This window comes from Microtus pennsylvanicus, chromosome 18 (assembly GCF_037038515.1).
Source record: "Microtus pennsylvanicus isolate mMicPen1 chromosome 18, mMicPen1.hap1, whole genome shotgun sequence".
Taxonomy (NCBI): Eukaryota; Metazoa; Chordata; class Mammalia; order Rodentia; family Cricetidae; genus Microtus; species Microtus pennsylvanicus.
In genome coordinates, this window is record NC_134596.1 from 2,132,240 (window position 1) to 2,157,268 (window position 25,029).

The 25,029-nt window shown below is 49.5% G+C and overlaps 1 protein-coding gene across 1 annotated transcript in view; it reads left to right on the top strand.

Annotated features, from left to right (window-relative positions):
• Window positions 1–3,537: 3,537 nt before the first annotated feature.
• Window positions 3,538–25,029, top strand: part of LOC142837828 (uncharacterized) — a 37,559-nt gene continuing 16,067 nt past the window's right edge. The window contains exons 1-4 of the mRNA XM_075953199.1: window positions 3,538–3,583; window positions 6,605–6,771; window positions 8,783–8,850; window positions 9,404–9,596. Coding sequence (XP_075809314.1) covers window positions 3,538–3,583; window positions 6,605–6,771; window positions 8,783–8,850; window positions 9,404–9,596 — 474 coding nt within the window. The remainder of the gene's footprint in view (window positions 3,584–6,604; window positions 6,772–8,782; window positions 8,851–9,403; window positions 9,597–25,029) is intronic.

Below are 25,029 nucleotides of genomic sequence, written 5' to 3' on the forward strand. Positions count from 1 at the left end.
GAGTTTGGCTCAGTGGTAGAGCCCTGCCTAGAATCCCCCAGTGAGGGGCTGGAGTTTGGCTCAGTGGTAGAGCCCTGCCTAGAATCCCCCAGTGAGGGGCTAGGTGTGGCTCAGTGGTAGAGCCCCTGCCTAGAATCCTCCAGTGAGGGGCTAGGTGTGGCTCAGTGGTAGAGCCCTGCCTAGAATCCCCCAGTGAGGGGCTAGGTGTGGCTCAGTGGTAGAGCCCTGCCTAGAATCCCCCAGTGAGGGGCTAGGTGTGGCTCAGTGGTAGAGCCCTGCCTAGAATCCCCCAGTGAGGGGCTAGGTGTGGCTCAGTGGTAGAGCCCTGCCTAGAATCCCCCAGTGAGGGGCTAGGTGTGGCTCAGTGGTAGAGCCCTGCCTAGAATCCCCCAGTGAGGGGCTAGGTGTGGCTCAGTGGTAGAGCCCTGCCTAGAATCCCGCAGTGAGGGGCTAGGTGTGGCTCAGTGGTAGAGCCCCTGCCTAGAATCCCCCAGTTGGGGCTGGGGTGTGGCTCAGCGGTAGAATGCTTCCATACCACATGAAAACTCCTAGATTCAATCCTTACCACTGCAAAAATAAAAATTTAAACACAGACATAGATAGGCACACATATGAGCACACACACACACACACACACACACTAAAATAAAAGCAGAACTCCTAAGTATGTAGGGGCCCCACGGAAGGAAACCCAGTCTTGTTTCTGTGGACATGCTATCTTTGTTAGGAGAGGCTGAAAACAAATCCGCCACCACAGACCGTATGTTTATTGTCCAGAGCAGTAGAGAAGTTGGCAGCAAGAGGAACACCACATTTATTACTAGGACAGCAAACTGAGCTGATCTCGGGAGATGTCATCTCACAAGGCTGCCTGCTGGACAAACATCCTTGAAGGGCAGCCTGGAAAAGGGCGGGAGTGGTGGCCTGGCTGGAAGAGCCACAGGGCACCCCTGTCTCCCCAGCACACCCCTGTCTGCCCAGCGCACTCCTGTCTGCCCAGCACTTTGCTCAGGCCTCCCCCATCTTCAGGGCGCCTCAACAGTGTGCCATGAAACACTCTGAGGGCTTCATTCCATCTCCTTGGTAACCAAGGCTGCAGGCCCAGCTCCTGACAGTGTCCACAGAAGCCTGTTATCAGTTCAGAGGAAAGGCAGGCTTAGAGTCTGTGGGCTCGGCTGAGATGAGGCCCCTGAGTGTTACTGGAAGGCCAGAAGGCTGGACTCTGACAGAGGAAGAGGCTGAGGTCAGGCTCTGGGTGAGGAGGGTGTGGGTCCTGACCCTGAGGCTCCTGAGGAGACACACTGGAGAGACATCAGCTCTTCAAGGGGTCCAGGATTGCTCCATCCTTGAAAGAAAGAACTGGAAGCCGAGGGACCTCATTCCTGTTATGTCTAGCTGGGAGCCCCATGATCCTTTTGGGCAGGAACAATTGGTCCAAGCTCTCAGGAAAGAATCAGGATCCCCAGGTGTCCAAAGAGAGAGAGAAGCAGGTTCTTCTGCCCCTTCTGTGGTTTCTCCTTCTTCCCAGCCCTCCACCGGGTGCTCCAGAGATGGTACCATGAGCCATATGCACAGGCCTGGGTTTGGAGGCTTATCCCACTTCACCCAGAAACCAGACTGTGAGGTGACCAACCACCGCCATGACATCATGTTCCCGTGAGTAGCCCTCCCCCATTTCCCAGGCCAGTGAGCTCCCTTGTCCCCTTTCTAGGAAGAGTTTATGAGATGCCAGCTGCAATCTGGGTGAGATAAGCAAGCTGTGACCCAAGGAACCCTGGTGGAAAGGGGCTTGAGGAAGCCCAGGCCGTCACAGCAATGGCTCCATGGCTTTTTGGTGGAAGCAGGAAGAGACCGCCTTAGGGGCATCACCCACTTCCGTTGGCCTTCTGGTCTCTCAGGTATTGGGCTGTGCAGATACCTGGGGTCTCAGCCATGCCTAGAACAAGGGCTAGTCAGGGTGACTGGCACATAGCATCATGTGTGCAGGAAGGGAGGTGGAGGTGGCGACTCTTCTGTGGTCCTAGTTGAGAGGGACTAGCATGAGGTGACCAGCATGGGGTCCATTGGAGCATCAGGATGTGCTGGCATTTGGGTTCCTCTGACCACTTCAGGGACTGAGCTGGTGGAGGACAGAGGGTAGGGGCTGGAGAGAAGGGACTAGGGAGCAGTCGGGGAGAGTTGAGCTAGAGGGTGACCAGGCTTTTGTTCTGCACCTCTTTGACACACCAATGCCATTTGAATCCAACCAAATCCAAAATCTGGGTCTGAGTGGTGTACCGAGGAGAAGAATCTGTGTTTTCCTGACAGGCTGCTCTTGGTCTGAGAGGAGATGGCGATCCGTGGAGAGAGTATGGGAACGGACAGGGCTTAGGGAGGTCAGCGAACCCCAGTCCTTTACATGAAGGTTGGCTTGGACACACTAGGGGCTCAGTCATGGCGACTCCTGTCTCCTGACTGGAGAGTACTGGCTTGGTGCATCTGTGAACAGCAGGGTTTATCCCTAGAAGGAGCATCAGGACAAGGGAAGGAGATTCTGCAGTTGGGAGTGTGGGGGTCAGAGACTTCTGAGCTCTGAAACTGTTTCAGCTACATTAGAAGCTGGGGAGTGGGGCTGGGTCGTCAACGTGCTTGGCATGCAAGCAGTAGATCTGAGTTCCAACCCCAGAACCCTTTTTAAAAACGAATACCGTGTCCTGGGTGGTGGTGGTGCACGCCTTTGATCCCAGCACTTGGGAGGCAAAGGCAGGTGGATGTCTGTGAGTTCGAGGCCAGGCTGGTCTATAGAGTGAGTTCCAGGACAGCCAGGGCTACCCTCTCTCTAAAATTCAAACCAAACCAACAAAGACAGCAGTGTCACACACGTAAAATTCCCATCGAGGTTTGGGGTCAAAAGAGGAGGATTGTGGGGCTCGCTGGTCACCAGCTGAGCTCCTGGTTCGCTGAGAGACCTGGTCTCAAGGGAGTAAGTGGAGAGGGATAGAGAAAATGTCCAGTCCTTTCCTGGTCTCCATGCCCATACAGAATCAAACACATTCACCCACCACCATCACCACCATCACCACCATCACCACCACCACCACCACCACCACCACCACCACCACCACCACATCATACACAGAAATAATATAAAAAGCAAACAAATGTTCAGAGGTGTTGTATTCAGCCACATGAGCTCACAGCCCAGATGGCACTAGTCACTGAGACTCAGGACAAAGGATGATTTGGGTTAGGTGAGGAGACTGTGTGGAGCCCCCGTCACACTACTGCTCCTGTAACCCTCCCCCGAATCTCTGCTTCTGTGAACCAGCCAGATCTCAGACCACAGGAATTCAGCCAGTGTGAGCCAGGGCCAACAGAGCAGGAAGACGCCAGGCACAGTCCTTCATACAGAAGGAGCCCAGCCTACAGATTTAGGGGTGGGGTTCTGACATCCTCTTCACGCCTATAGGGTGGGAGGGGACGTGGGGGAATGAAGACTTTATAAGGCCCGAGAGACTCAGCTCCCAGTTCACCACCTATCCCTCCACACCCTCCACCATGCGGCTCCTGCGTTTGTGCCTCATCCTGTGTGTGGAGAAAGACGGTGAGAAGCTGAGGGAGGGTACACCGGCAGGAGATAGGACCAGACACCTCTGCCTTCTACCCCTTGAGCCCAGCTCCACCTTCCAACCCACAGCCTGTTTTAGATCAGGGACTAGGCTCCTTATTTCTTGGGGTGCCACCCTGACACCCTATCTCTGCCCCTCCATGCTGCACAGACCTTTCCCACTCCTTTTGTTCCTGAATCCACCCTGAAACCCTGAATTTATCTTTGTCTTAGTCCACCCCCTAAGGAGCAAATCCTGGGTCTTCACTGTCTGTCACTGAGGGAATCCTCCACTGGAGGCCACCTTAGCCCAACCAAGACATTACCGCCACCCTGTGCCCCCATCCTTGATTTCTGTCCCCAGCCTATGCTGCTGGGGATACAGGTTTCATGACACATCCTGTTTCATCACGTAGATAAAGAGATCTAGTCAGAGACCACAAATAGCCCCCCACCTCCTGCAATCTGAAATTGGGGTTCTGGAGTTTTCTCCTTATTCTGTCTCCGCCTGAGCTTCCATCAGTGGGGTGGGGATGGTGGAAGCCTGGGCTCTTTTAGAACTGCTTTCTGCGGCCACATCCTTCCCAGTCTGCTTTCTCAACACTGCTCAGGATTCTCTCCCAACAAGCGGACATCAGCCATGCGAGCCTACCTCCATTTCAGGAACTCCTTGTCCCTGAGGACCCATGGCCTTCATCCTCACCTGCCCCATACCCCTGCTCACCCCAAACTCCCTGGAGCCCATGCAGCTCCAGACACCGGTGTCATCTCTTGTCTCCCAGTCTGCTGAGGTCAGCTTCGTGCTCAGGGCAGAATATCTGTCTGCCCAGGGCCATCTGCCTCCCACACACCAGTTCATTCTAGCACCATAATCCTGACCCCGTGCCCTCAGTCCTGGTCCTCTCCCACGTCCCTTCAGAGTTCCTTTTCCATGCCAACCCTGGGCTCTACACAGCACTCTTCCCACAGGTGCCAGGTCCCTCTCTGAGTCCAGGATCATCGGAGGCTGGGAGGGCGAGAGACATTGGCAACCCTGGCAGGTGGCTGTGTTTCATGGTGTGCCCCCCCAGTGGGTGCTCACAGCGGCCCACTGCATCAGCTGGTAGGATGGGCTGGGATGTGGCTGTGGCCAGAGCCTGGCATGCTAGAGGCCCTGGGATCCATCTCCCAAACACATTAGTAGAAGAAGAGCTGTGGTGGGGGTTTCTATTCTTTAAGGAAGAACATGCCACCCTCCTCTTTGGATGGCCTTGTGAGAGGTCTTGTGAGGGATCTGAGGGATGAAGGATGGTCCAGGAGGCCCGTGGCAGCAGAGCTGGGACTGGCCCACCACCACCCATGACCACCTGGGTCTGTCCCTGGGTCTCTCTGGGTTTCCTGTCTCACTGCCCTTTGGCATACTGTTCTCTGTTGACTACGTGGGATCGTGTTTGGGTTTTGGTCTCTCCTCCTTCCCTGTCTCCATGTCTGTGTGTCTCCTCTGTCTGTCCTCCTCTGGGGGTCTCTTTCTGCCATCAAGTGTCTCCCCCTCCAGATCTCTCCCCCTCCCCTCTGCTGGCCACACTGGAGAATAGGCCTAAGTGGAATCTAGTAGACCGGAAGAGGTGTCCCCAGTGCGCACTGTGAGAGAAGTCCTCAGTTTCCCCAGACCAACCTGGCACTGAAGGACCTTGTCCACTGTGGGGACACAAAGAGAGAGGCTGGGGTGAGCTATATCTGGGCCAGTACAAAGTGTGGGCTGGGTGCTGATCAGAAACGAGTCAGACCTGGAGTTGTGGCAACACCCCAAGGACCAGGGAAGTTCTGGGCAGCCCTGGTGCAGCTGGGTGGCTCTCGGGTCCTGTCCCTCTCTGTTCCGGTTCTCATTCTCTCTTTACTCCCTGCCTCCCTTACTATGTCTGTTTTTCTCTGCCTCTCGTCTGTCCCCAATCACTTCCTCTCTTCTCACCCCATGTCCTCGCTGCTCCCCGCGTATTTTCCCTTCTCGCTCTTCTCTGCCCCTTTCCTCCTACACCTCTTTAGCTCTCTTATTTTAATCACATGTGTGTGGTGTATGTGTGTGTGCTGTTGGTGTGTATGCGTGAGTGTGCATCTGTATGTGAGGGCCAAAGGCAGGTGTCAGCTGACTCCCTCTCTCGCTCTCCGGCTTATGCTTCTTAACCTTTTTTATCGCATTTATTTGTTTTGTGTGTGTGAGTGTGTGTATGTGTGAGTGTGTGTATGTGTGAGCGTGTGTATGTGTGAGCATGTGTATGTATGAGCATACATGTCGTTGCACACGACTGGAGGTCATAAGACAGCCTACGGTCGTCAGTTCCCTCCCTCCACCACGTGGGTCCTGGGATTGAACTCAGATCATGGGGCTTGGCTGCAAGGGCCGCTACAGCTGAGCTGTCTCACTGGCCCATCTTTTTAAGTCGCCTTAATAAAAAAAAATTATATATGAGTGTTTCACCTGTATGTATTTCTGTATGTCTGTGCACCATGTATATACCTGGTGCCTGAAGACCTGAAGATGACCTGGAACTAGAGTTACAGACAGTTGTGAGCTACCATGTTAGTGCTGAGAATCAAACCCAGGTCTTCTGGAAGAGCAGCCAGTGCTCTTAACCACGAAGCCATCACCTCTCCGGCCATCCTCCATGTCTGCTGTTTTTTCGATAGGAGCTCAAGCATTCAGCATGGCTGACTGTCAGGCAGCTCTAGGGATCATCCTGTGTCTGTCCTCAGCACAAGAATGCAGGCATCTGCCACTCAATGTGATTTTCATGTAGGTTTTGATGGTGAAGTCAGGTCCTCACGCTAGTGCAGTAAGCACTTTACCCTCCCCCTGCCCCCAGGCTATTTCCAGAGCCTGGAGGCTCTGTCTTTCCATGTGTGTCTGCCTTTCAGTCTCTCCCCTTCCAGCAGTGCTGTCTCTGCCCACTCTCTCCTTCCCCATCCCTTTCTCCTTTCGTCCTCTCTTTTGCCCAGGTTCCCTGGCCCCCTCCTTCTGCCTTATTCTTGCTTCCTCCCTAGCATCAGCCTGGCAGGGCTGGGGCATCAGCCTGTATGACAATGAAGACACTGGTCAGTGTGTCCCTGTCAGGCATTCCATCCACCCCCCACCCTACAACATGAGCCTCTTAAAGACCAGATCTCTCAGTCCCGATGATGACAACAGCCACGACCCACTGCTGCAGCTAGTGAGCCAGTCAACATCACAGAGTCCCGAGGGCTGAGCCTGCCCACTGAGGAGTCTGAGCTGGGATGCCTCTGCCCGGCATCTGGCTGGGGCAGCATCAGGCCAGATGAGTGTATGCCTGTATCAGTCCGGCAAGCCTGGAGCAGGAGGCACAGTTCTGGAAGACACTGGGCTGCCAGGCTGCTGTGCACCTGCCATGGCTGTGTTCTCTTGGCCTGCAGCTGTAAATGCAGGGATGTTGCAGAGTGTGGACCTCTGCCTCACGTCCAATGATGCTCTGAAAGGCAGCTAATTTGCAGAGGGTGACAGAACTCATGCTGTGTGCCGGACACTGGAAAGGCGGCAAAGATACTTGCATGGTAAGCGGTCCCCTTTGCTAGGCTCTGAGAGGACAAGAGTAAAGGAACCCTATTCTAGGCTGAGCCCCAGCCAGCACCTCCCCATCAGCTCTCCAGTGTGTCACCCCTCGGCTTCAGTCCTGTCCCTCCCTCCCCAAGGCACAGTCTTCTACATCCAGGGGTCTCACCTATGAACACCTTTTCTAAGGTATCGCCCAGGTGCCTGTGACCACCTTGGGCAGTCAACAGTGAGCAGAGAGAAGCCCCTCCCACACAGAGCACCAAGAGGGGTGGGATGTTGCATTGCTCCTCCTGGGGCAACTGTTTCTACTCACAAACAGAGAAGACACACACTATCCACCCCTCTTGGTGAGTTCACGAGCTAGTGGGATTAGCCTCTGGGAGCATGAGTCTATCAAAGGCAACTGTATCACCAATAGGCCTGCCCCCAGCATAGGTGATGACTCAGGAGTCCCCTGCAGAACTTCCAGCAGTTCCACCAAAAAGCCTACCCTGTGAGGGGCCTCCTGAATCCCCATGCTCACTTCAGGAAGGAGGTGTTGATATGAAGAATACAGCTCCACGAAGAGGGGCAGCCATGAACAGGAAGCATAACTCAGACATTATGGGGTAGGATATCACAAGGTAGTGGAGCCATGGGCAGACACAGACCTGGGACAGCAGGAGGGACCCCTGTGGTAGGAGGGGGTGTTGTGTACAAGGTGAGATGAGGCAATGCCTGTGGGGGGGGTACCCTAGAGTATCAGGGGTGGGGCAGAGGGGAAAGCAAGTGCCAGGTCCCAAAGGGAGAGGGACAGCCTGGGGGCTTGTGACTAGGAAAATGTCAGCAGACAGCGTGTGAACAGGGATAAGAGCAGGCAGGGGCTCGCTTCCTGCAGGGTCTCATTTGAACCACCGAGCAGGGAAACGCTGACTCTGCTCACGAGCGCCCTCTGATGTCCGTGCACTCAGGCTGCAGGAAGGCGGACGTGGAAGGGAGTATCTGTCTCAGGGTTGAGCTGGGTGGAGACTCCAAGTCTTACCCTCAGCTGGTCTCACCCTACCGTCTTACTCACAGGCTTTTGCCTCATCTCTCTTACTGTATTGATTCCACGCAGGCCTTCTAATGTCAGAGCTGGCCTTTCCCTAGCCCTGCTTAACAGCTCTCTCTCTCCTTGTCTCCCCATTGCCTTGGCCAGGGGTGTCTATTCTAAGAAAAGTTCAAGGGAAGGGGGCTACCAAGTGACCCCGGGGTGGAAGTGTTGCCTCTTCTGACCGCCCTACCGATATGAGGACCCTCCTCGCTTCCTCAGGGGTCCGGGTTACATCCCCTCTGGAATGCTATACTGCTTTCTTCTGGAAGGCTTAGCCGGGAGGTGGCGGTCATGTGCAAGAGATGAGGCACCCCAGACAGAAAGTAGGGTGTCTTCTTTCACTCTACCCCACTCTTCTTTCCTTAGGGAGACTCTGGGGGCCCACTCATCTGTGATGGGGTGCTAAGGGTGGTAACCCCTGTGCCTGGCCTGGGCACCTAGCATGTTCACCAAGCTGAAGCTATACAAGACGTAGATTGAGGTCACCACGGGGAACAACCCATGAGGTCCCTGTACCTTCCTTAGTAAACTGACATCCACCCCCTTACGTTCTGCCCTGTCCCCCTTTTCTGGGCTCTAGGTACCTCGGGGTCTAGGACTCAGCCGGCAGAACCCAAACCCTCCTGAGCCTCCCGACTTGGGTGCTGGGTATGGAGGCGGAGCCAGCAAGTCTCAGCGGGTTCCATGTGCTTCTCCCACCTGGAGAACATGGCAGGTCTAGAAGCCACTCAAGCAGGAGGTGGTGATGGCCTGGTATGTGTGTGTTTCAGAGATGGAGGAAAGGGGTCACCCAGGAGACAGGACAGGGGCACAAGGTGACAAACCCAACCGAGGTGCCTCATTGTTCTGGAGACACTGAGATGCCTAAGGACATCCTGAGCAGAGGAAGGAGGTCACTCCACGTCACGGGGCAAGGGAGGAGGACCACAGAGTGGGGAAGCTTATTCCCTTTGTGAGTATTGGTGACCACAAACCACAATTAACAGTAGGACTTGCAGTCGCTGAAGATGTGGCGCTGAGGTGAGTCATGGGTGAAGACCACGGCAGCGAGCACACAGAGATCCAGAGACGAGCTCCCAAGTAGACTGTGAAGTCCGTGGTTCCTGCGGACGCTGGTGTGTGGGGGCCTGCCCAGTATGGAGATGTGGCCACAGCAGCTGGCCAAGCCTGGTTTGTGGAGTGCGCACTGGTCTCTGTACAGTACTCGGCTGGGTCACATGACTGACATGTTGTCCTGCTCCGGTGTCAGCAGAGCTCCGGATGCCCAAATCCAGGTTCACACTCCAGCCACGCTGTCAGCACGGACTGCTACCGATGCCCAAGGCTCCAGTGTACTGGGACCTCTCCGGCTGGGAAGTCTGCGGCATCCAACATTGTCCCCAGAAGGGACTCAAGTGAGGGTTCTCTCAAGGTTGAGCCCCCAGGCCTCCTGGGAAATCTACTGTCCAGGAAATGAAGGAAGAGACAGGTTGAGGAAGAGAAGAAGAGAGGGAAAAGGTGAGGTGAGAAGGAAGAGGAAAATGGAGAAAAGAGAGGAAGCGTGGGGAGAAGAAAAGAGGGGAGGAGGGGTGAAGGAGAGGAAAAGAGGAGAAGGAAGAAAGGAGGAGTAGGGAAGAAAGAGTAGGGATGGGGTGAGGAAGAAGAGAGACATCCTGTGACAGGCTGAGCAGGGAGGGGGCCTGCAGGAGAAAGTGTAGGTATAGAGACAGACCCTGATCTCACTGGGGACATGGCGGTGACTCCATTACTTTTTCTTCATACCCTTGAGCATGAATCCCACCCTAGGTCCAGGGGTAGAGGAACACCGAACACTCCATACAGAAGACCATAAGAGTGTGTGTCACAGCTGGGGAAGCAGGGCAGGGCTGGGGACATGGGGTCACAGGATGACGAGGCACTCTGGGAGTCAGGCTGAGGCTAGTGAACTCTGGTTCTCCTGGGGAGAGTGGAACTGTGGTATCGACATCCCCGAAGGCTGGCAGGATATGCGGGTTTTGTGGGTACTGCTGGTGGTCCCACTAATGGAGGGAACAGCTAGCTTGGGGAGCCTCCCATTGGGTGGGACCCTGACTTTGGGGCAGAAGCTGTTGTTGAGTCCCAGCTCAGATTACACTGTTTGGAGGCTACTTTGATATGAGTAGGTTTGGAGGTCACTGGGTGGGGCCGGACCCCTCCCTCACAGTCAACAGCCTATGAAAGCCAGGTGAATGGGCTGCTGGACTTGAATTACTGCTCAGTAGAGCAGGGTCTGAGTCACCGCTGTGGCTCCAGCATAGGATGTGATGTCCTGAGCTAGCCCAGGAGCTGAATACCCTAACAAGAGGCTGAGCAAGAACAAGGAAGCTCCGCTGCCCCCTCCAACTGGGCCCGTTAGTCACACGGACAAGACAGAGAACGGCAGGAAAAGCTGTCTGTTCTAGGGGCTTCGGGATAGGGTGAGGCCTGCCCAAATGTAGGCACAACATTGTCCAAACTCACCCTTGTGTCTCTCCCATCTGCTACACAAAGCTCTGTGCATCTCAGATGAAGGCTTTTTCAATAATCACAGGGACTGGAGAGCCAAGGGAGAATCCAGCACAAGGTCCTGGTGATTGTGCCTTAGAAGTGAGACGGGGCATTTGATGACCAAAAATATTTAAGTTGAATTCCAAATTGAGTTAGAAATGTCCTAATAAGCGTACTGAAGGAGACAGAACCAGATATTAACAATATTAAGCTTGAAAACATAAAACAAAGTCCGAAAAAAACACTAGGGAAGAAAAAAATTAACAGTTGAAAAAGAAAAGTTTCAAAATGTGTGTATCTAGGCCAGGCAGATAACTCAGTCAACAGAGTGCTTGTCTGTGAGTGAGGAGACCTAGGCTGGATCCCCAGCATCTGCAGCAGGCTGGAATCTTCCAGAATGTTCACCCAGGAGAACAGCACAGTCAGTGGTGGCATCGTCACATCAGTGAGAACAGTGTGAGGGGAACCAGGATCATGAACCATCCTGTCAGGAGCCATTTTCCCAAAGATGGTATGACGCCCAGACGTGTGGCTAACTGAGTCCACAGAAAGCCTGAGACAGCTTGGGAAGTAATTCTAGAACAAAATGACAGCTTTGTGCATGGTTTCTTGGTAGCAGCAATTTCTCGGGTCTACTCTGCTTGCTAGAGGCAAGCAAGCGCCTCATCTAAGAGAGGCTTCCTGACTCAGCTTTAGCTGCAAAGCCTGCAGCTCATTAAGAGGTCCTGCCACGAAACACTTAAACGGTGTTGACGAAAAGCTGAACACATGCTTTTCGGTTTTAAGCCGTAGCAGGAAAAAAGCTGTGCCGTTTAAAAATGCCGGCTTTCTGGGCCATCCTGCCAGAGCAAACTCTGACTGTTTGAGGCAGGAGGGCCGGCTACCGAGAGAGGACTTGAGTGTTGTCTGTTGTAGCTTGCTGGCTGGCAGGGACCTTGAAACGCCAGTTGTGACTATAAACATGGCTACAGCCAGTACCTCAGCCATGAGGCTGGAAAGCTAAGGATCCAGCCGTCAAAGCCACGGCTTTAGTCCTACTGATATTGTTTGGTACATTAAAGACTCATGTGGTCAGAAAAACAGAGATACAGTAAAGAGAACGTCAAAGACAAAGAAAAATTTTAAATGATTTACAGTGTTAAAATATATGCAGACTAAAAGTTAAAATTCTTAAAGTAAACCTCTGTGACTTCAAGGTGTGGTAGCACATGCCTTTAATCCCAGTGCCTAAAAGGGAGAGACAAACAGATCTCTGTGAGTTCAAGGTGTATTAGCAAACACCTTTAATTCCAATGCCTGGGAGGCAGAGACAGGCGGATCTCTGAGAGTTCAAAGATACGCGCTCAAAAAGCAAAAAGTTAACATAGGAATGTCACAGCTTAGATTCTTAAGCGCCTAGTGATTTAAAGGTGCAAATCAAAAGTGCTCCTGGATAGTAAAAAATTGCAGATTCACAATAGGACAGATTCAGACCACTAAATGAGTCACACTGTTGGATGAATGTACGTAGGCTTGGGAGAGAGAAGAAAAGAATATAGAGAATAAAATTAATGGTTTAAAAAAAAGGTAAACTCTTTAAAGAGACAGAGTACAGATAGTTAAGAGATTAAAAGAAATAAAGAAAAATAAGCCACGTAAAAATGAAAAATTCACAGAGAGTCTGGATTATGTACATTGTGTTTTCTTTAAAATTTTTGACTGTGAAGGAGCTAAGTACAGAGAGACATTTCATTATATGGGCTGCCAAGTGGAACCAGAACGGATATCATGAGGGTGTGATTTCGAAGTTTGGATCTAAGGATATGATACTTTGGAAAAGAGATTCTTCTTTTGTTTTCACAGAGGATCAGACCTTGTGGATTGCATATATCCCGATTTGGTATGATGGACCACGTCCTCCTGAAGGTTTGCTGTGAACATCTTCAGAAAATTACTTCACTCAACTGCCAACTGAGATAAACCTGGCACACAAGTTACACCCTAAAATCATTAACGACGCCCCCATTCAGCAGGAAGCAGTTTGGAGAGAAAAAACTGCGCCCATGTTCCCAAATATGGTTTATAAATGTTCTTTTACATTTAAAGGGGGATATGATATAGGTATGAATAATTTGCATTAGTATAGATTTTGCTTTATTTATAGAGATTTACGGTCAATTTTGTTATATGTATAAGTGTTTCTGATTTTGATTAAGGTATTGTGATTGTGTAGTTCATTTAAATATGTACTGTATAATTAAGAAATATAGGTTGTTAATGGATAATCATCGATAATAGTAAAGCTTGTAGTCATGTTACTTAGATTTTCTAGATATATAGAGATATATTTCAGTTAGATAGACATTCTTCATATCTTTCAAAGACTGCAGAATATGGCATTTTAAATGTTTTAATAACTTAGGACTTTTCATGACAATGAGACACTCTGCTCCTGGCAGCACCAATCTACTTCAAGAGGAAAGATGGGCATCGAAGAGGCACCTTATGGAGTTTGATAGCCATTTGGACAAGAAACTGCTCTTGCCTGGACTATTGCATAAACTGGACACAGAGAACCCGCAGAGAGAGGACTACTGAACTTACCTAAGGTGAGATGATCTTTCGGGGTTCCTGATTCATGAAAGAGTCTGCGAGACATTCTGCAGGACACAACAGATAGTGACTGAACTGACTTTGAATTTTCCTGCTTTATGGAAATGTCTGCTGGATACCATGGGCCTGAAGGCTGAAGATGGATTCCCCAACGGTACAGAGGAACTTTGGGTGACTGTCCAGGCAGCGAGATGTCTCTGTCATTTCTCGAGTTTTAAAAGTTGCTTTTTTCTTGTTTGCTTATGTAGTATTGTATCTTTCTGGAGTCTTTGATGGAGTTAAAAATAGTTAGTTACAGTTATAGTTTTCCTTAGTTATGATAAAGATTATTGTAACTTTTACTTGATAACTGTTTTGTTATATGTAATTTTGCTATGTTAAAGTTAAAGCCTTTTTTTTTTGTTTAAACCGAAAAAGGGGAAATGATGGGGGAAGGTCATTGGCTAATAAGGAACTGCCTTGGCCCTTTTTTATTGGTTAGGACATAGGTAGGTGGAATAAACAGAACAGAATGCCGGGAGGAAGAGGAAGTGAGCTCAGACTTGACAGCTCTGCTCTCCGGAGCAGATGCCTCAGAGAGAGACACCATGCCCCGCTCCCGGGCAGACACACGCGATGAAGCTCCGACCTAGAATCTTCCCGGTAAGAAATAATCACAGATTATTAGAGATGGGCTAAATTAATATGTGAGAATTAGCCTAGATAGGAATGGGCCAAAGCAGTGTTTAAATGAATACAGTTTGTGTGTTGTTATTTCGGGGCAAAAGCTAGCCGAGCAGGCGGCTGGGGTGTTGGGGACGCAGCCCCGCAGCTCCCTATTACTACACTCATCCTGTGTGACTGTGTGTACACTCGTGGAGGCAGAAGCAGACTGCATGTGTGTGCGTGTGTGTCCTGTGTGACTGTGTGTACACTCGTGGAGGCAGAAGCAGACTGCACGTGTGTGTGTGTGTGTCCTGTGTGACTGTGTGTACACTCGTGGAGGCAGAAGCAGACTGCATGTGTGTGTGTGTGTGTCCTGTGTGACTGTGTGTACACTCGTGGAGGCAGAAGCAGACTGCACGTGTGTGTGTGTGTGTGTCCTGTGTGACTGTGTGTACACTCGTGGAGGCAGAAGCAGACTGCATGTGTGTGTGTGTCTCCTGTGTGACTGTGTGTACACTCGTGGAGGCAGAAGCAGACTGCACGTGTGCTATCTGTGCTCACCTTTGCATTGCGTGTAGAAGCTGGAGATCAACTTTAAATCTCTCTCTAGTGCTCTCATTTTTTTATTTGTTTATTTTTTGAGGCAGGGTGTCTCGTTGAATCGAGAGCTCACTATTTCAGCTGGACTGGCTATCAGGTCCCTGATATCCCACTACCAGTGCTAGAGTAACAGACACACAGGCTTTTATATGGCAGCTAGGAACCCAAACTCGGGTCCTTACCATCGCATGGCAATAGTGTTACTCAGTGATTCATCTCACTAGCTACAACCACCAGATTTCCTTTGAGACATGCTCACTGAACTTGGAAGACACTATTTTGGCTAGACTGGCTGGTAGACCTAGAAAATGACTACTATCCTCCCATTCCCAGGCCTTAGTGTGGGGGCAACAAATTCTTAAAGATGAACTTTACACACTACTGTCCTCACTTTTCCTTTTGATACTATATTGTCAGTCCTTCAGCATCCATCTGGAATATCACAAACTCTGTAGCACAGGGATTCTTAACATAAATTGCCAATATTGGGCTGAAAAGATGGCTTAGCAGTTAAGAGCACTTGCTGCTCTTGCAGAAGATCTGAGTTTGGTTCCCAGCACCCACACGACCACTCACAACCATCTGTAACTCCAGTTCCAAGGGATTCAGCACTCTCTTATGGCTCTGCAAGCACCAGGCCACACACATGGTACACAGGCATACATGCAGGCAAAGCACTCATACATATAAAATAAAAATAAATACATCTTTAAAATATATTTTATTTCTCCACTGTATCCCAACAACCTCAACATAAAACAGTCAATTACTGCTGACTTTGAGCATCCTCTCGCTCAGTGGTTCTCACGTGGGTTCTCCTGGGGGAGAGGTCAAATAACCATTCCACAGGGGTCATATGTCAGATAGCCTACGTATCAGATGTCTCATTACGATTCATAACGTAGCAAAATTACAGTTGTGAAGTAGTAACATAAACAATTTCCTGGTTGGGGTCACCATGACATGAGGAACTGCATTAAAGGGTCACAGCAGTAGGAAGGTTGGGAACCACTGCTTTAACTCAGCTAGGTTGCTTTGTCTGGTTCTTTATTCCAATTCAAAATTACTTCATGAATAACCAGCACAGGTGCCCTCAAAATCAACTCCCGTGTCATCTCAGATTTGGGGTGACCCCCAAGAGCAGTTCTCTGCGTCCCCATGCTCATGGCTGCATTTCAAGCAGCCTCCCTTGCACATTCAGGACGAAGGCTCTAAGGATATCGTCCTGGTTCTCAAGCTGTTGTCCACAGCGTCCACTACAGCCTGCTTCCTTCCGTTTACTTTAGCAGACACTGGAAAATCTTCTAAATTAGGAGAAACGGTATCTTCTGCTTAGTTTTGGAAATTCAAGACATATAGTTTTTTTTTTTTAATTTGCTAAACTGCTGCCCACAAGGCTTTTTCTGACACAACAACAAAACAAAAATGGAGATGACAAGCCAATCAACAGATTATACGCAATGGGGAACACCAGCAGAGCAGACATTAACAGAGACCTGTCTACACCTGGCTCAGAGCGCAAGTGAGGAAAACACTCGGGGTCATTTGCAATTGGAAACACACGGCCACTGAAAGAGCTGGTGCGGTCTACATCATATGAAATAATTGGATATTTGTGTCTAATCTATTAGGAAGAAGAGAAAGAAAACGGAAACGTTTGCTATAAGAGAAACTGGCAATAGAATGTTAACTGAAAGTGAAATCCAAAAATCTCAACAGGACAAAAAGTCTAAATAAGGAAACAGGGAATTAGTTTGTACTGATCTCATCAGAATTAAAAGGTCATGTAAATTGTGTAATAGAAAGTAAAAATGAGCAGGAGCTGTGAAGTAATAAACTCAATTGCGCTAATTAACGGAGGCTTTGACAAGAGAATTTTGCTTGGTTTCGTTCCTCTCTCTCGCCCATGTTCTTTCAGGTAGCGCCCCTTCAGACCCTGGAATAACTGGACCTGCTGGACGGGTACACCATCCAAGAACAGCACACGGACAAAGGGAAGAGGAGTAAGAGAAGCCGAGAGGCTACACAGGGTGTCACCACAAGAGACACAGGGAGACAGGAAGGCAGTCTCCCCTGAGCGTGAGCATCATGGCATCTGGGGATGGGGCTCTGCGATGGCCCTTCCGGGACCCCACTGAACACAGATTAACCTTCTTTCTGGTCCTTTCTGCCTGGCCCCTTGTCTCTACCAATGTCCACCTCCCAAGGTTTGCCTCTGCCACAGTCCACGATTCACAGTTTTGAGGATTGTGGCCTCTGTGCCGCGTGTCCAGGCTAGAAAGTGACCTTGTGGGCCTTGGCAACCTAAACCCCAACCACCTCTCCCCACACTGAGTGCTGCTGTTCAACCTGCTAGAGAGGCAGGGTCAGCATCCTTGGGCACTGACTGCTGTGGAAGACAAGAGACCAACGCTCAGATCCTGGGGGAGGCCCTCAAATACTCTTCATGTTTTTTGTCCAAGATTACCCCTCTTCCAGCAACCCTGTAGTGCAGACTCCAGGTCTCCTCCTTTGAATCCTCTCCCTCAGTCTCAGGGGTACACACCTTACACCAGAGCCCTCCTCCCTAGAGCTGTGTGTCCAGACTTCAGCCTCTTTCCCAGACCCAGGACAATGTCTGGCCCTTGCTCCTGAGACACACGGTGGAGGTGGCTCCCTCCTGCTCTGCTCTGCTAGAGGAAGACAATCCCTGTGAAGCCCCCCTGGTGTCCCCCAGTGGCTAGTCCCTCCGAGTACAAGCACAGCCTTGGGAAACTTGGACTCTGCCCACTGTGCTCTCCACTCTGTGACGCTGCTGCCCACACTCACCCACTCCTCCCCCTGCCTCAGCTGCAAACAGGGTCGTGGTCAAAGGACTTTATGGATACCGAAAAAGGTGTCATACCTGTGAGATTAAAAAGAAACAACCAGAGGTGGTGGTGTTATACCCAAATCCACAAAGTGACCTCAAAAGCCAACAAGGAGACGGAATCCCATATATAAAGGCAAAGAGCCTTTATTTTAATCAAGTTTGCAAACTCAGTCTCTCCGCATGTCCAATGTATTGGAATAACTGGAGAGCCCCAAGCTCAGTTAGAATTGGGCTTTTATAGTAGTAAAGGTGGGGGTGAGGGGTTTCTGAGGTTCAGGGCCCTTGATTGGCTGACACTTGTCTGGGGTGTCCTGGTGAGTGTGCTGGCAGGTGATTCTAGGAATTTCCTTTGGATGGTCTGTTCTTGGGTGGTGCTGGGTAATCTCAGTTCATGGTCCTTCCTGCAGCCAGGTATTGCTTCAGGGTAAAATGCTGACACCCAGGCCTCCATTAAACTTTTCGATGGCTGAGTCCTACCCTGGCAGGTGATAATGGTTGGAAGTTAAGAACTTCCTTTGGGTGGTCTGCTCCTATCAAGCTTATCATGGTGGGCGGAGTCCTACAGTCAGGTGTGGTTCCAGGGCCTCACCTTCTTGGTGACTGCAGTGGCCTGGACCTTGGGACAAACTCAGTCCTGGGGTCAGTATGGTGGTCGGTATGGGGTTAGACACTGGGAGGAAGTGCCTCCTGTGGTTTCCTCACGGTGGGCTGCTTAGAACTCGTGTCCACACAGCCGAAGGGTCCCAAGTCCCAAAGCTACTGTGTGAAGTGTGTGTGAGAGAGAACACTGTGCCCACAGCGGGTATGTGTGAAGTGTGTGTGAGAGAGAACACTGTGCCCACAGCGGGTATGTGTGAAGTGTATGTGTGAGAGAGAGAACACTGTGCCCACAGCGGGTATGTGTGAAGTGTGTGTGTGAGAGAACACTGTGCCCACAGCGGGTATGTGTGAAGTGTGTGAGAGAGAGTGAACACTGTGCCCACAGCGTGTATGTGTGAAGTGTGTGAGAGAGAGGGAACACTGTGCCCACAGCGGGTATGTGTGAAATGTGTGAGAGAGAGAGAACACTGTGCCCACAGCGGGTATGTGTGAAGTGTGTGTGAGAGGGAACACTGTGCCCACAGCGGGTATGTGTGAAGTGTGTGTGTGAGAGACTGAGAAGCATGTGCCCACAGCGGGTATGTGTGAAGTGTGTGTGTGAGAGAACACTGTGCCCACAGCGGGTATGTGTGAAGTGTGTGTGAGAGAGTGAGAAGCATGTGCCCACAGCGGGTATGTAATTCACCAACCTCATTTATTAACAGACCACAAATGCTGTCTTTTCAGCACGTGAGATCACTGTCCCTAGGAGATAGTCCATACAGTTGACATGAGTTTAAATGATCTAAGAACCTTGAATCATGCATAATAGAATAAATGTTTGATTGATTTAACACTCTGATCAGTGTGTACTGTAAAGATACCCAGGGCTGGTGAGATGACTCAGCAGGTAAAGGCCCTGACTTCCAAGCCTGATGACCTGAGTTTGATTCTCTCAGAAGGGGAAGAGTGCAGGGATGAAGAGCTGGCTTAGTGGTTGAGAGCACTTCTTGTTCTTGCAGAGGACCTAGGTTCAGTTCCCAGCACCCACAACCAACTCAAACTCCAGTTCCAAGAAATTTGATGCCCCTTTCTGACCTCCTTGGGCACCAGGCACACATGTGGTACAGACACATACAGGCAGACAAAACACATAAAAGGAACTAAATCTAAAAAATATATATTTGGAAATAAGGAGAGAGTTGACTTTATCAAGTTGCCCTCTGACCTCCATATGTAGGACTCAAGCCACTGTCAAGAATTCACACCTCCCTCCTCTCTCTCTCTCTCTCTCTCTCTCTCTCTCTCTCTCTCTCTCTCTCACACACACACACACACACACACACACACACACACACACACACACACTAAAGAGACAAGTGATAAATGTGCTTTGTAAAAAGGCATTCACTAGGGGTAGCTTAGTAGTCAGATCCTTGGCCAGCGTATATGAGTCCCTGGTCTGAAACTCTCAGCACGGGCGGAAAAGATATTTCCTAAAGGCATATAAAGGGTTTCCTATGCTGCTACCTAGTCCTTCAGCACAGCTACTTTCCTGTGACAAAGTGACATGAAAGCAGCCATAGACACTATGCAAGTGGGCCGAATGGACATATAGAGACTGGCTAAGCAGTTAAGAAAGAGAGGATATCTTTTCTGTACAGACTAGGAGGTTACTTGATCAAGAAAAGAAGTTTATTTTGGTGCTGAGTTGAAGCAGTGTTGAAAGGCCACATCTGGTGACCTTTTGCTGGTGAAGTCTAGATGTGGAACAGAGAGGGTTGTCACATGGCAAGAGATAGGGAGCACATGTGTGTACGTATTTCATTTTCATCTCTTCCCCTTCTAAGGTTAGCAGTCTTCGGCCATGGGGGCTCCGCTTGCTTAATTTTATGCTTAATCTCCCCTGAATGGCCCCATTTTTAAACACCATAGTTGAAGTCAGGCTGGTGGTGCTTAGGTTCCCCTTCCAGCACTGGGATGGTGGTGGCAGAAAGACCAAGAAGTTCAGGGCCCGACCTAGGCCCTCTGCGTGCGTGTGACCATTGTGTAGCTTGGTTTGTTTGTAAGGCTCCTAGCAGTGAGATCAGGACCTGGCCCTGGTCCTGGCCCTTAGCTGGCTTTTTGGGGGGGGGGGGCGAAGAGCTCAGTGCTACCTTTGTTCAAGCCCATGGGAGGCCTTCCCTTTCTGGAGAAGGAGTGGTTGGAAAAGGGGGTAGAAGGGAGTTGCAGGGGAGGGGATGGGAGTGGAGGAAAGAAGGGAAGGGAAACTGGGGTTAATATGTAAAATAAATTTTTAAAAAATTTAAAATAAAATTTAAAAAAGGAAGAAGTTCAAGACCAGCATTGGCTACATAGAGAATTTGAGGCCCAATTGGGTCCTGTATCAAAAATGTTAAGTAAAAATATTAGATAAAATAGTAAACATTATTTTATTATTTTATTTAATAATTAACAGCTATTTATGTAGTTGAATTAAGTTCCTACTCTCTTAATACCTCACTATGGGATAAAATTTTCCCCCCTGGCCGGGCGGTGGTGACACACACCTTTAATCCCAGCACTCGGGGAGGCAGAGGCAGGCGGATCTCTGTGAGTTCGAGGCCAGCCTGGTCTAGAAGAGCTAGTTCCAGGACAGGAAGCAAAAAGCTACGGAGAAACCCTGTCTCGAAAATAAAAAAAAAAATTCCCCCCCCCCTTGAACCCTCAAGGGACATGCTGACATCATAATCTAAATGACAGGGCCTAAAAGCTCCTTGTTAGGCTGGAGGTGGCCCAGAGGTGGGGAATGAAGGCTGCTCTTGCAGAGACTCAAGTTCAGTACCCGGCACCCATGTTGTGTGGTCCTCAAACACCTGTCCCTGCAGATTCCCTCTCGGCCCCTTTCCATAGCACCTGCACTCATACATGCATACGCATACACACACAATTTATAATAGTAAGAAAAGCAGATCTTTAAGGGTTCCTGTTGAACTGCACACAAATGTTTTAAGAACCCCAAGGGATCTTTCATTGCTAATTATTTCCCAGGACTCCAGGATGGTTTACCCCTGGTGTACATACATCCATGCTATGTGGCTAGCACCTGCCCGGTGCTCAGGGTACAGGGCAGAGTTCTTGATGATTAAAATCCTTGTAGGAGTTGCACAGCGCTTCATAAAGCACACACTCCATATTTATTTATTCTTTTATTAGTGGGCTTCCCAAGAATATTAATTGCGCTGCCCCTATAGACGGAAGACCCTGTGGGGGAAAGACCTAGTCTCCTAAAACGGTGCCTACTAGGCAGTAGTCCGTTAGTGTTCTAGAGGAAGAAAAGCATTTTCTTTATCAATGATCACATCAATCTTGTTTGCACTGCCTTGACTCTAGGGAAGATGGAGTGATGGGTGGTATAATGACTGATCTGGGCAATGAGACCGTAGATCCTCTCTTAAGGCCACTGCTCAGAGTGATGTGTGTCAGGGCAACAGCAACTAGGAAATATGGAGACCTGTAAACCTAGAAAACCAAGCACCTCCAAGTCCCTGAGGGATTCCACTTGATCTATCCCAGCTCTCTTAGATTCCACTTGGGTCTGTATTCTAACCTGCAGTTTGCAATCTATGGCCATAGACCCAGTTCAAACTTGACAGTGACCGGTGACAGGCTCCAAAGAAAATGTGAGTCAGAACAAGTCATTTGGGAAGACCTTTGAAAGTCTGCCTCATCACGCCTCCCTTAATGACAAGTCTGCCTAGCTGAACCCTAGGAGATTCACAGCTGAGCTTTAGATATCAGAGCTCTCAGAGCCACAGACAGACACAGGGAAGGGCAGCAGCTGGTACCTGAGCATGCCCACAGCCTGGCTTTCCCTGGCAGGGCCTATTGTGATGTCATGGAAACTCAGAATAAAGGCAGAAGCTGTAGCTAAGAGGGGGCATAGGCTTGAGGAATGGAGCTGCTATGGGGTCTGGCTGCTCCACTGCCAGCAGATCTCAGCCTTATGTTGCTTGTTTTTTTAGTTGGTGGTGCATGGATACTGTTTTTTAGGTATCAGAACCAGGGCCAGGTGGCAGCCAAGACAGAGGTACGTGATAACCACTCTTTCTCAAGTCACTTCTCCCCGTGCTGACGTCCTATAGGTTTGTCTGAATGCCTGTTCTCTGGGCCATAGGAGGACCTGGATGGAGGGCAGAAGGGAGTTGAGACATTACTAATAGATGCTTCCTCTTCTTTCTTTCTTTCTTTTGATTTTTCAAGACAAGGTTTCTCTGTGTAGCCCTGGCTCTTCTGATTTCTGTAGACCAGGTTGGCCTTGAGCTCACAGAGATTCTTCGGCCTCTGCCTCCCAAGTGCTGAGACTAAGGGCATTAGCCAGCACTACCTGCCTTGTCTTTCTCTTAATTCACTTCAAGAAGCCTTAGGATGGGTATGGTGGTGCATACCTTTAGTCCCAACACTTGGGAGGGAAAGGCAGGAGGATCTCTCTGATTTCAAGACGAGCCTGGTCTACAGAGTGAGTTCCAGGACAGCCAGGACTGAACAGATATTCTGTCTCAAAAAATGAAGACGAAGAAGAAGAAGAAGAAGAAGAAGAAGAAGAAGAAGAAGAAGAAGAAGAAGAAGAAGAAGAAGAAGAAGAAGAAGAAAAGAGAAAAGAAGAAGACGAGGAGGAGGAGGGTGATGACTAGGAGGACGAGTAGGCGAGGAGGGGGAGGAGGATGACGACGAGGAGGACGAGGGGGGAGAAGGGTGAGGAGGGAGGAGGAGGAGGGGGAGGACGAGGGGGAGGAGGAGTATGACGAGGAGGAGGGGGAGGAGGAGCAGGAAGAGGAGTGGAAGAAAGAGGTGGAGGAGGGGGAAGAGAAGGAGGAAGAGGGGGAGGAGAAAGAGGAGGAGGGGAAGGAGAAGAGGAAGAAGAAGAAGAGGAAGAAGAAGAAGGAGGAGAAGGAGAAGGAGAAGGAGAAGAAGAAGAAGAAGAAGAGGAAGAAGAAGAAGAAGAAGAAGAAGAAGAAGAAGAAGAAGAAGAAGAAGAAGAAGAAGAAGAAGAAGAAGAAGAAGAAGAAGAAGAAGAAGAAGAAAGAAGTAGCTTCGGTAGCTTTAGGATCTATTATCAAATAGACACTGAGGAAGAATTACTAGTTATAGAGGAAGTGCTGTCTAGGAGTTCCAGCTGAAATGGAGCATTCATATGACTTAACTCTGGGGAAGTTAGGGAAAAGAATGTGGTAAGAGTGGTGTGGATATTGTCCATCGCATGGATGGGAGGCGGATGGTAGAGTGAGCTTGTCTTACGAAGAAAGATTTATAACCATATGACAAGACAAAGAAGGTCTCAGGGAGTGAATTGCAAGTGTCTATTTCCAGTGGGAGAGGGACTGTCTGAGTACATTGTTCATGTGTTTGAAACATCAGTAGATCACGGCTCTTCTGAGTTTTCGATCCTCTGAGCAGACCATGAGCAGCTGGCTCTCCTACAGTCCTGCCATCTTCCCCAGACTTGGCACGCCCACCTCTTTATTGAGTCGCTCCAGTGAGTGTGTGGTATTGCACTGTGGTTTCACGTGCATCCCCCACCCTGCCCACCGATAAAAATAACATTGAACAATATCTCAGGTTTGTTAGTCGTTTGGAAATTCTCCTTTGTAAACTGCCTATTCAAGTCATTTGTGCATTTTCTGTTTGTGTGAATTTGTGTGTGAGTGTGTGTGTGAGCATCTGGGTGTCTGTGTGTATGTTAGTGATGATCAAATTCAGGTCACTGCTCATTCCAGGCAAAGCAATGACGACATTTCTAGTGCATTTTTTCCTTGATTTTTGTTTGTTTGTTTGTCTGTTTTAGTTTTTTTTTTTCCTTTTGGTTCTTCAAGGCACAGTTTGTCTATGTAATCCTGGATGTCCTGGAGATCTTTCTGTAGATCAGGCTGGCCTCGAACTCACAGAAATCTGCCTGCCTCTGTCTCTCGAGTGCTGGGATTAAAGGTGTGCGTCACCACCGCCTGGCAACAGTATGTTTCTATTTAAATATTTATTTAGTAAAAACTTTCGCTTCTCATTTTACACAACAATCCCAGTTCTCACTCCCTCCTCTCCTCCCTTTTCCTCCACCTCCCCCCATTCACTCCTCAGAGAGGAGTCCACAAAGTCTAGCACATTGCTTTGAGTCAGGACCAACGCCCTCCCCACTATATCTAGACTGAGAAAGGTATCCCTCTATAGAGAATGGGCTCCAAAAAGCCAGTACAGGCAGTTGGGATAAATCCTGGTCTCACTGTCAGTGGCCCCACAGTCTGCCCCAGTCATACAACTGTCACCCACATTCAGAGGGCCTAGTTGGGTCCTATGCTGGTTCCCTCACCATCAGGTCAGAGTTGGTGGGTTCCCATTAGCTCAGGCAAGCTGTTTCAGTGGGTAACCCCATCATGGCCTTGACCTCTTTGCTTGTATTCTCACTCCTCCCACTCTTCGACTAGACTTTGGGAGTTCAGCCCAGTGCTCTGCTGTGGGTCTCTGCCTCTGCTTGCATCAGTTGCTGGACGAAGGTTCTATGGTGATATTTAAGATAGTCATCAGTCTGACTACAGGACAAGGCCAGTTTAGGCACCCTCTCCACTATTGCTTAGTGTCTTAGATGGGGTCATCCATGTGGATTCCTGGGAATTTCTCTAGACCCAGGTTTCTTGCCAGAATGCTTCTTTATTCTAATCTTTTCTTTTCTTTTAATGGTTTTATTTAAGTATTGGATAAAAGGGACATTTATCTAGATTTTACAGTCAACATTTTGTTGATCAAATACCCGTGCTGTGCAGCCGTGCACATAAGGATGATGCTATTTGGATTTAGTGGGTTATAAAAAAAAAAAGCAGACATGAGGTTGGGAGTTGGATATGTTGTGGGGTATATGGGGAAAGTTGGAGTGGGGAGGGGTGGGTATGATTATATTTTATTGTATGCATGTATAAAATATTTTTGAATTAGGAAAAATTATTTAAAAACCCCTCCATGTTGTGATTTGATACATTTTGCTGCCTCTTGTACTTCCTGTGAGTTGGGATTTTTCCAAAACTCATGTA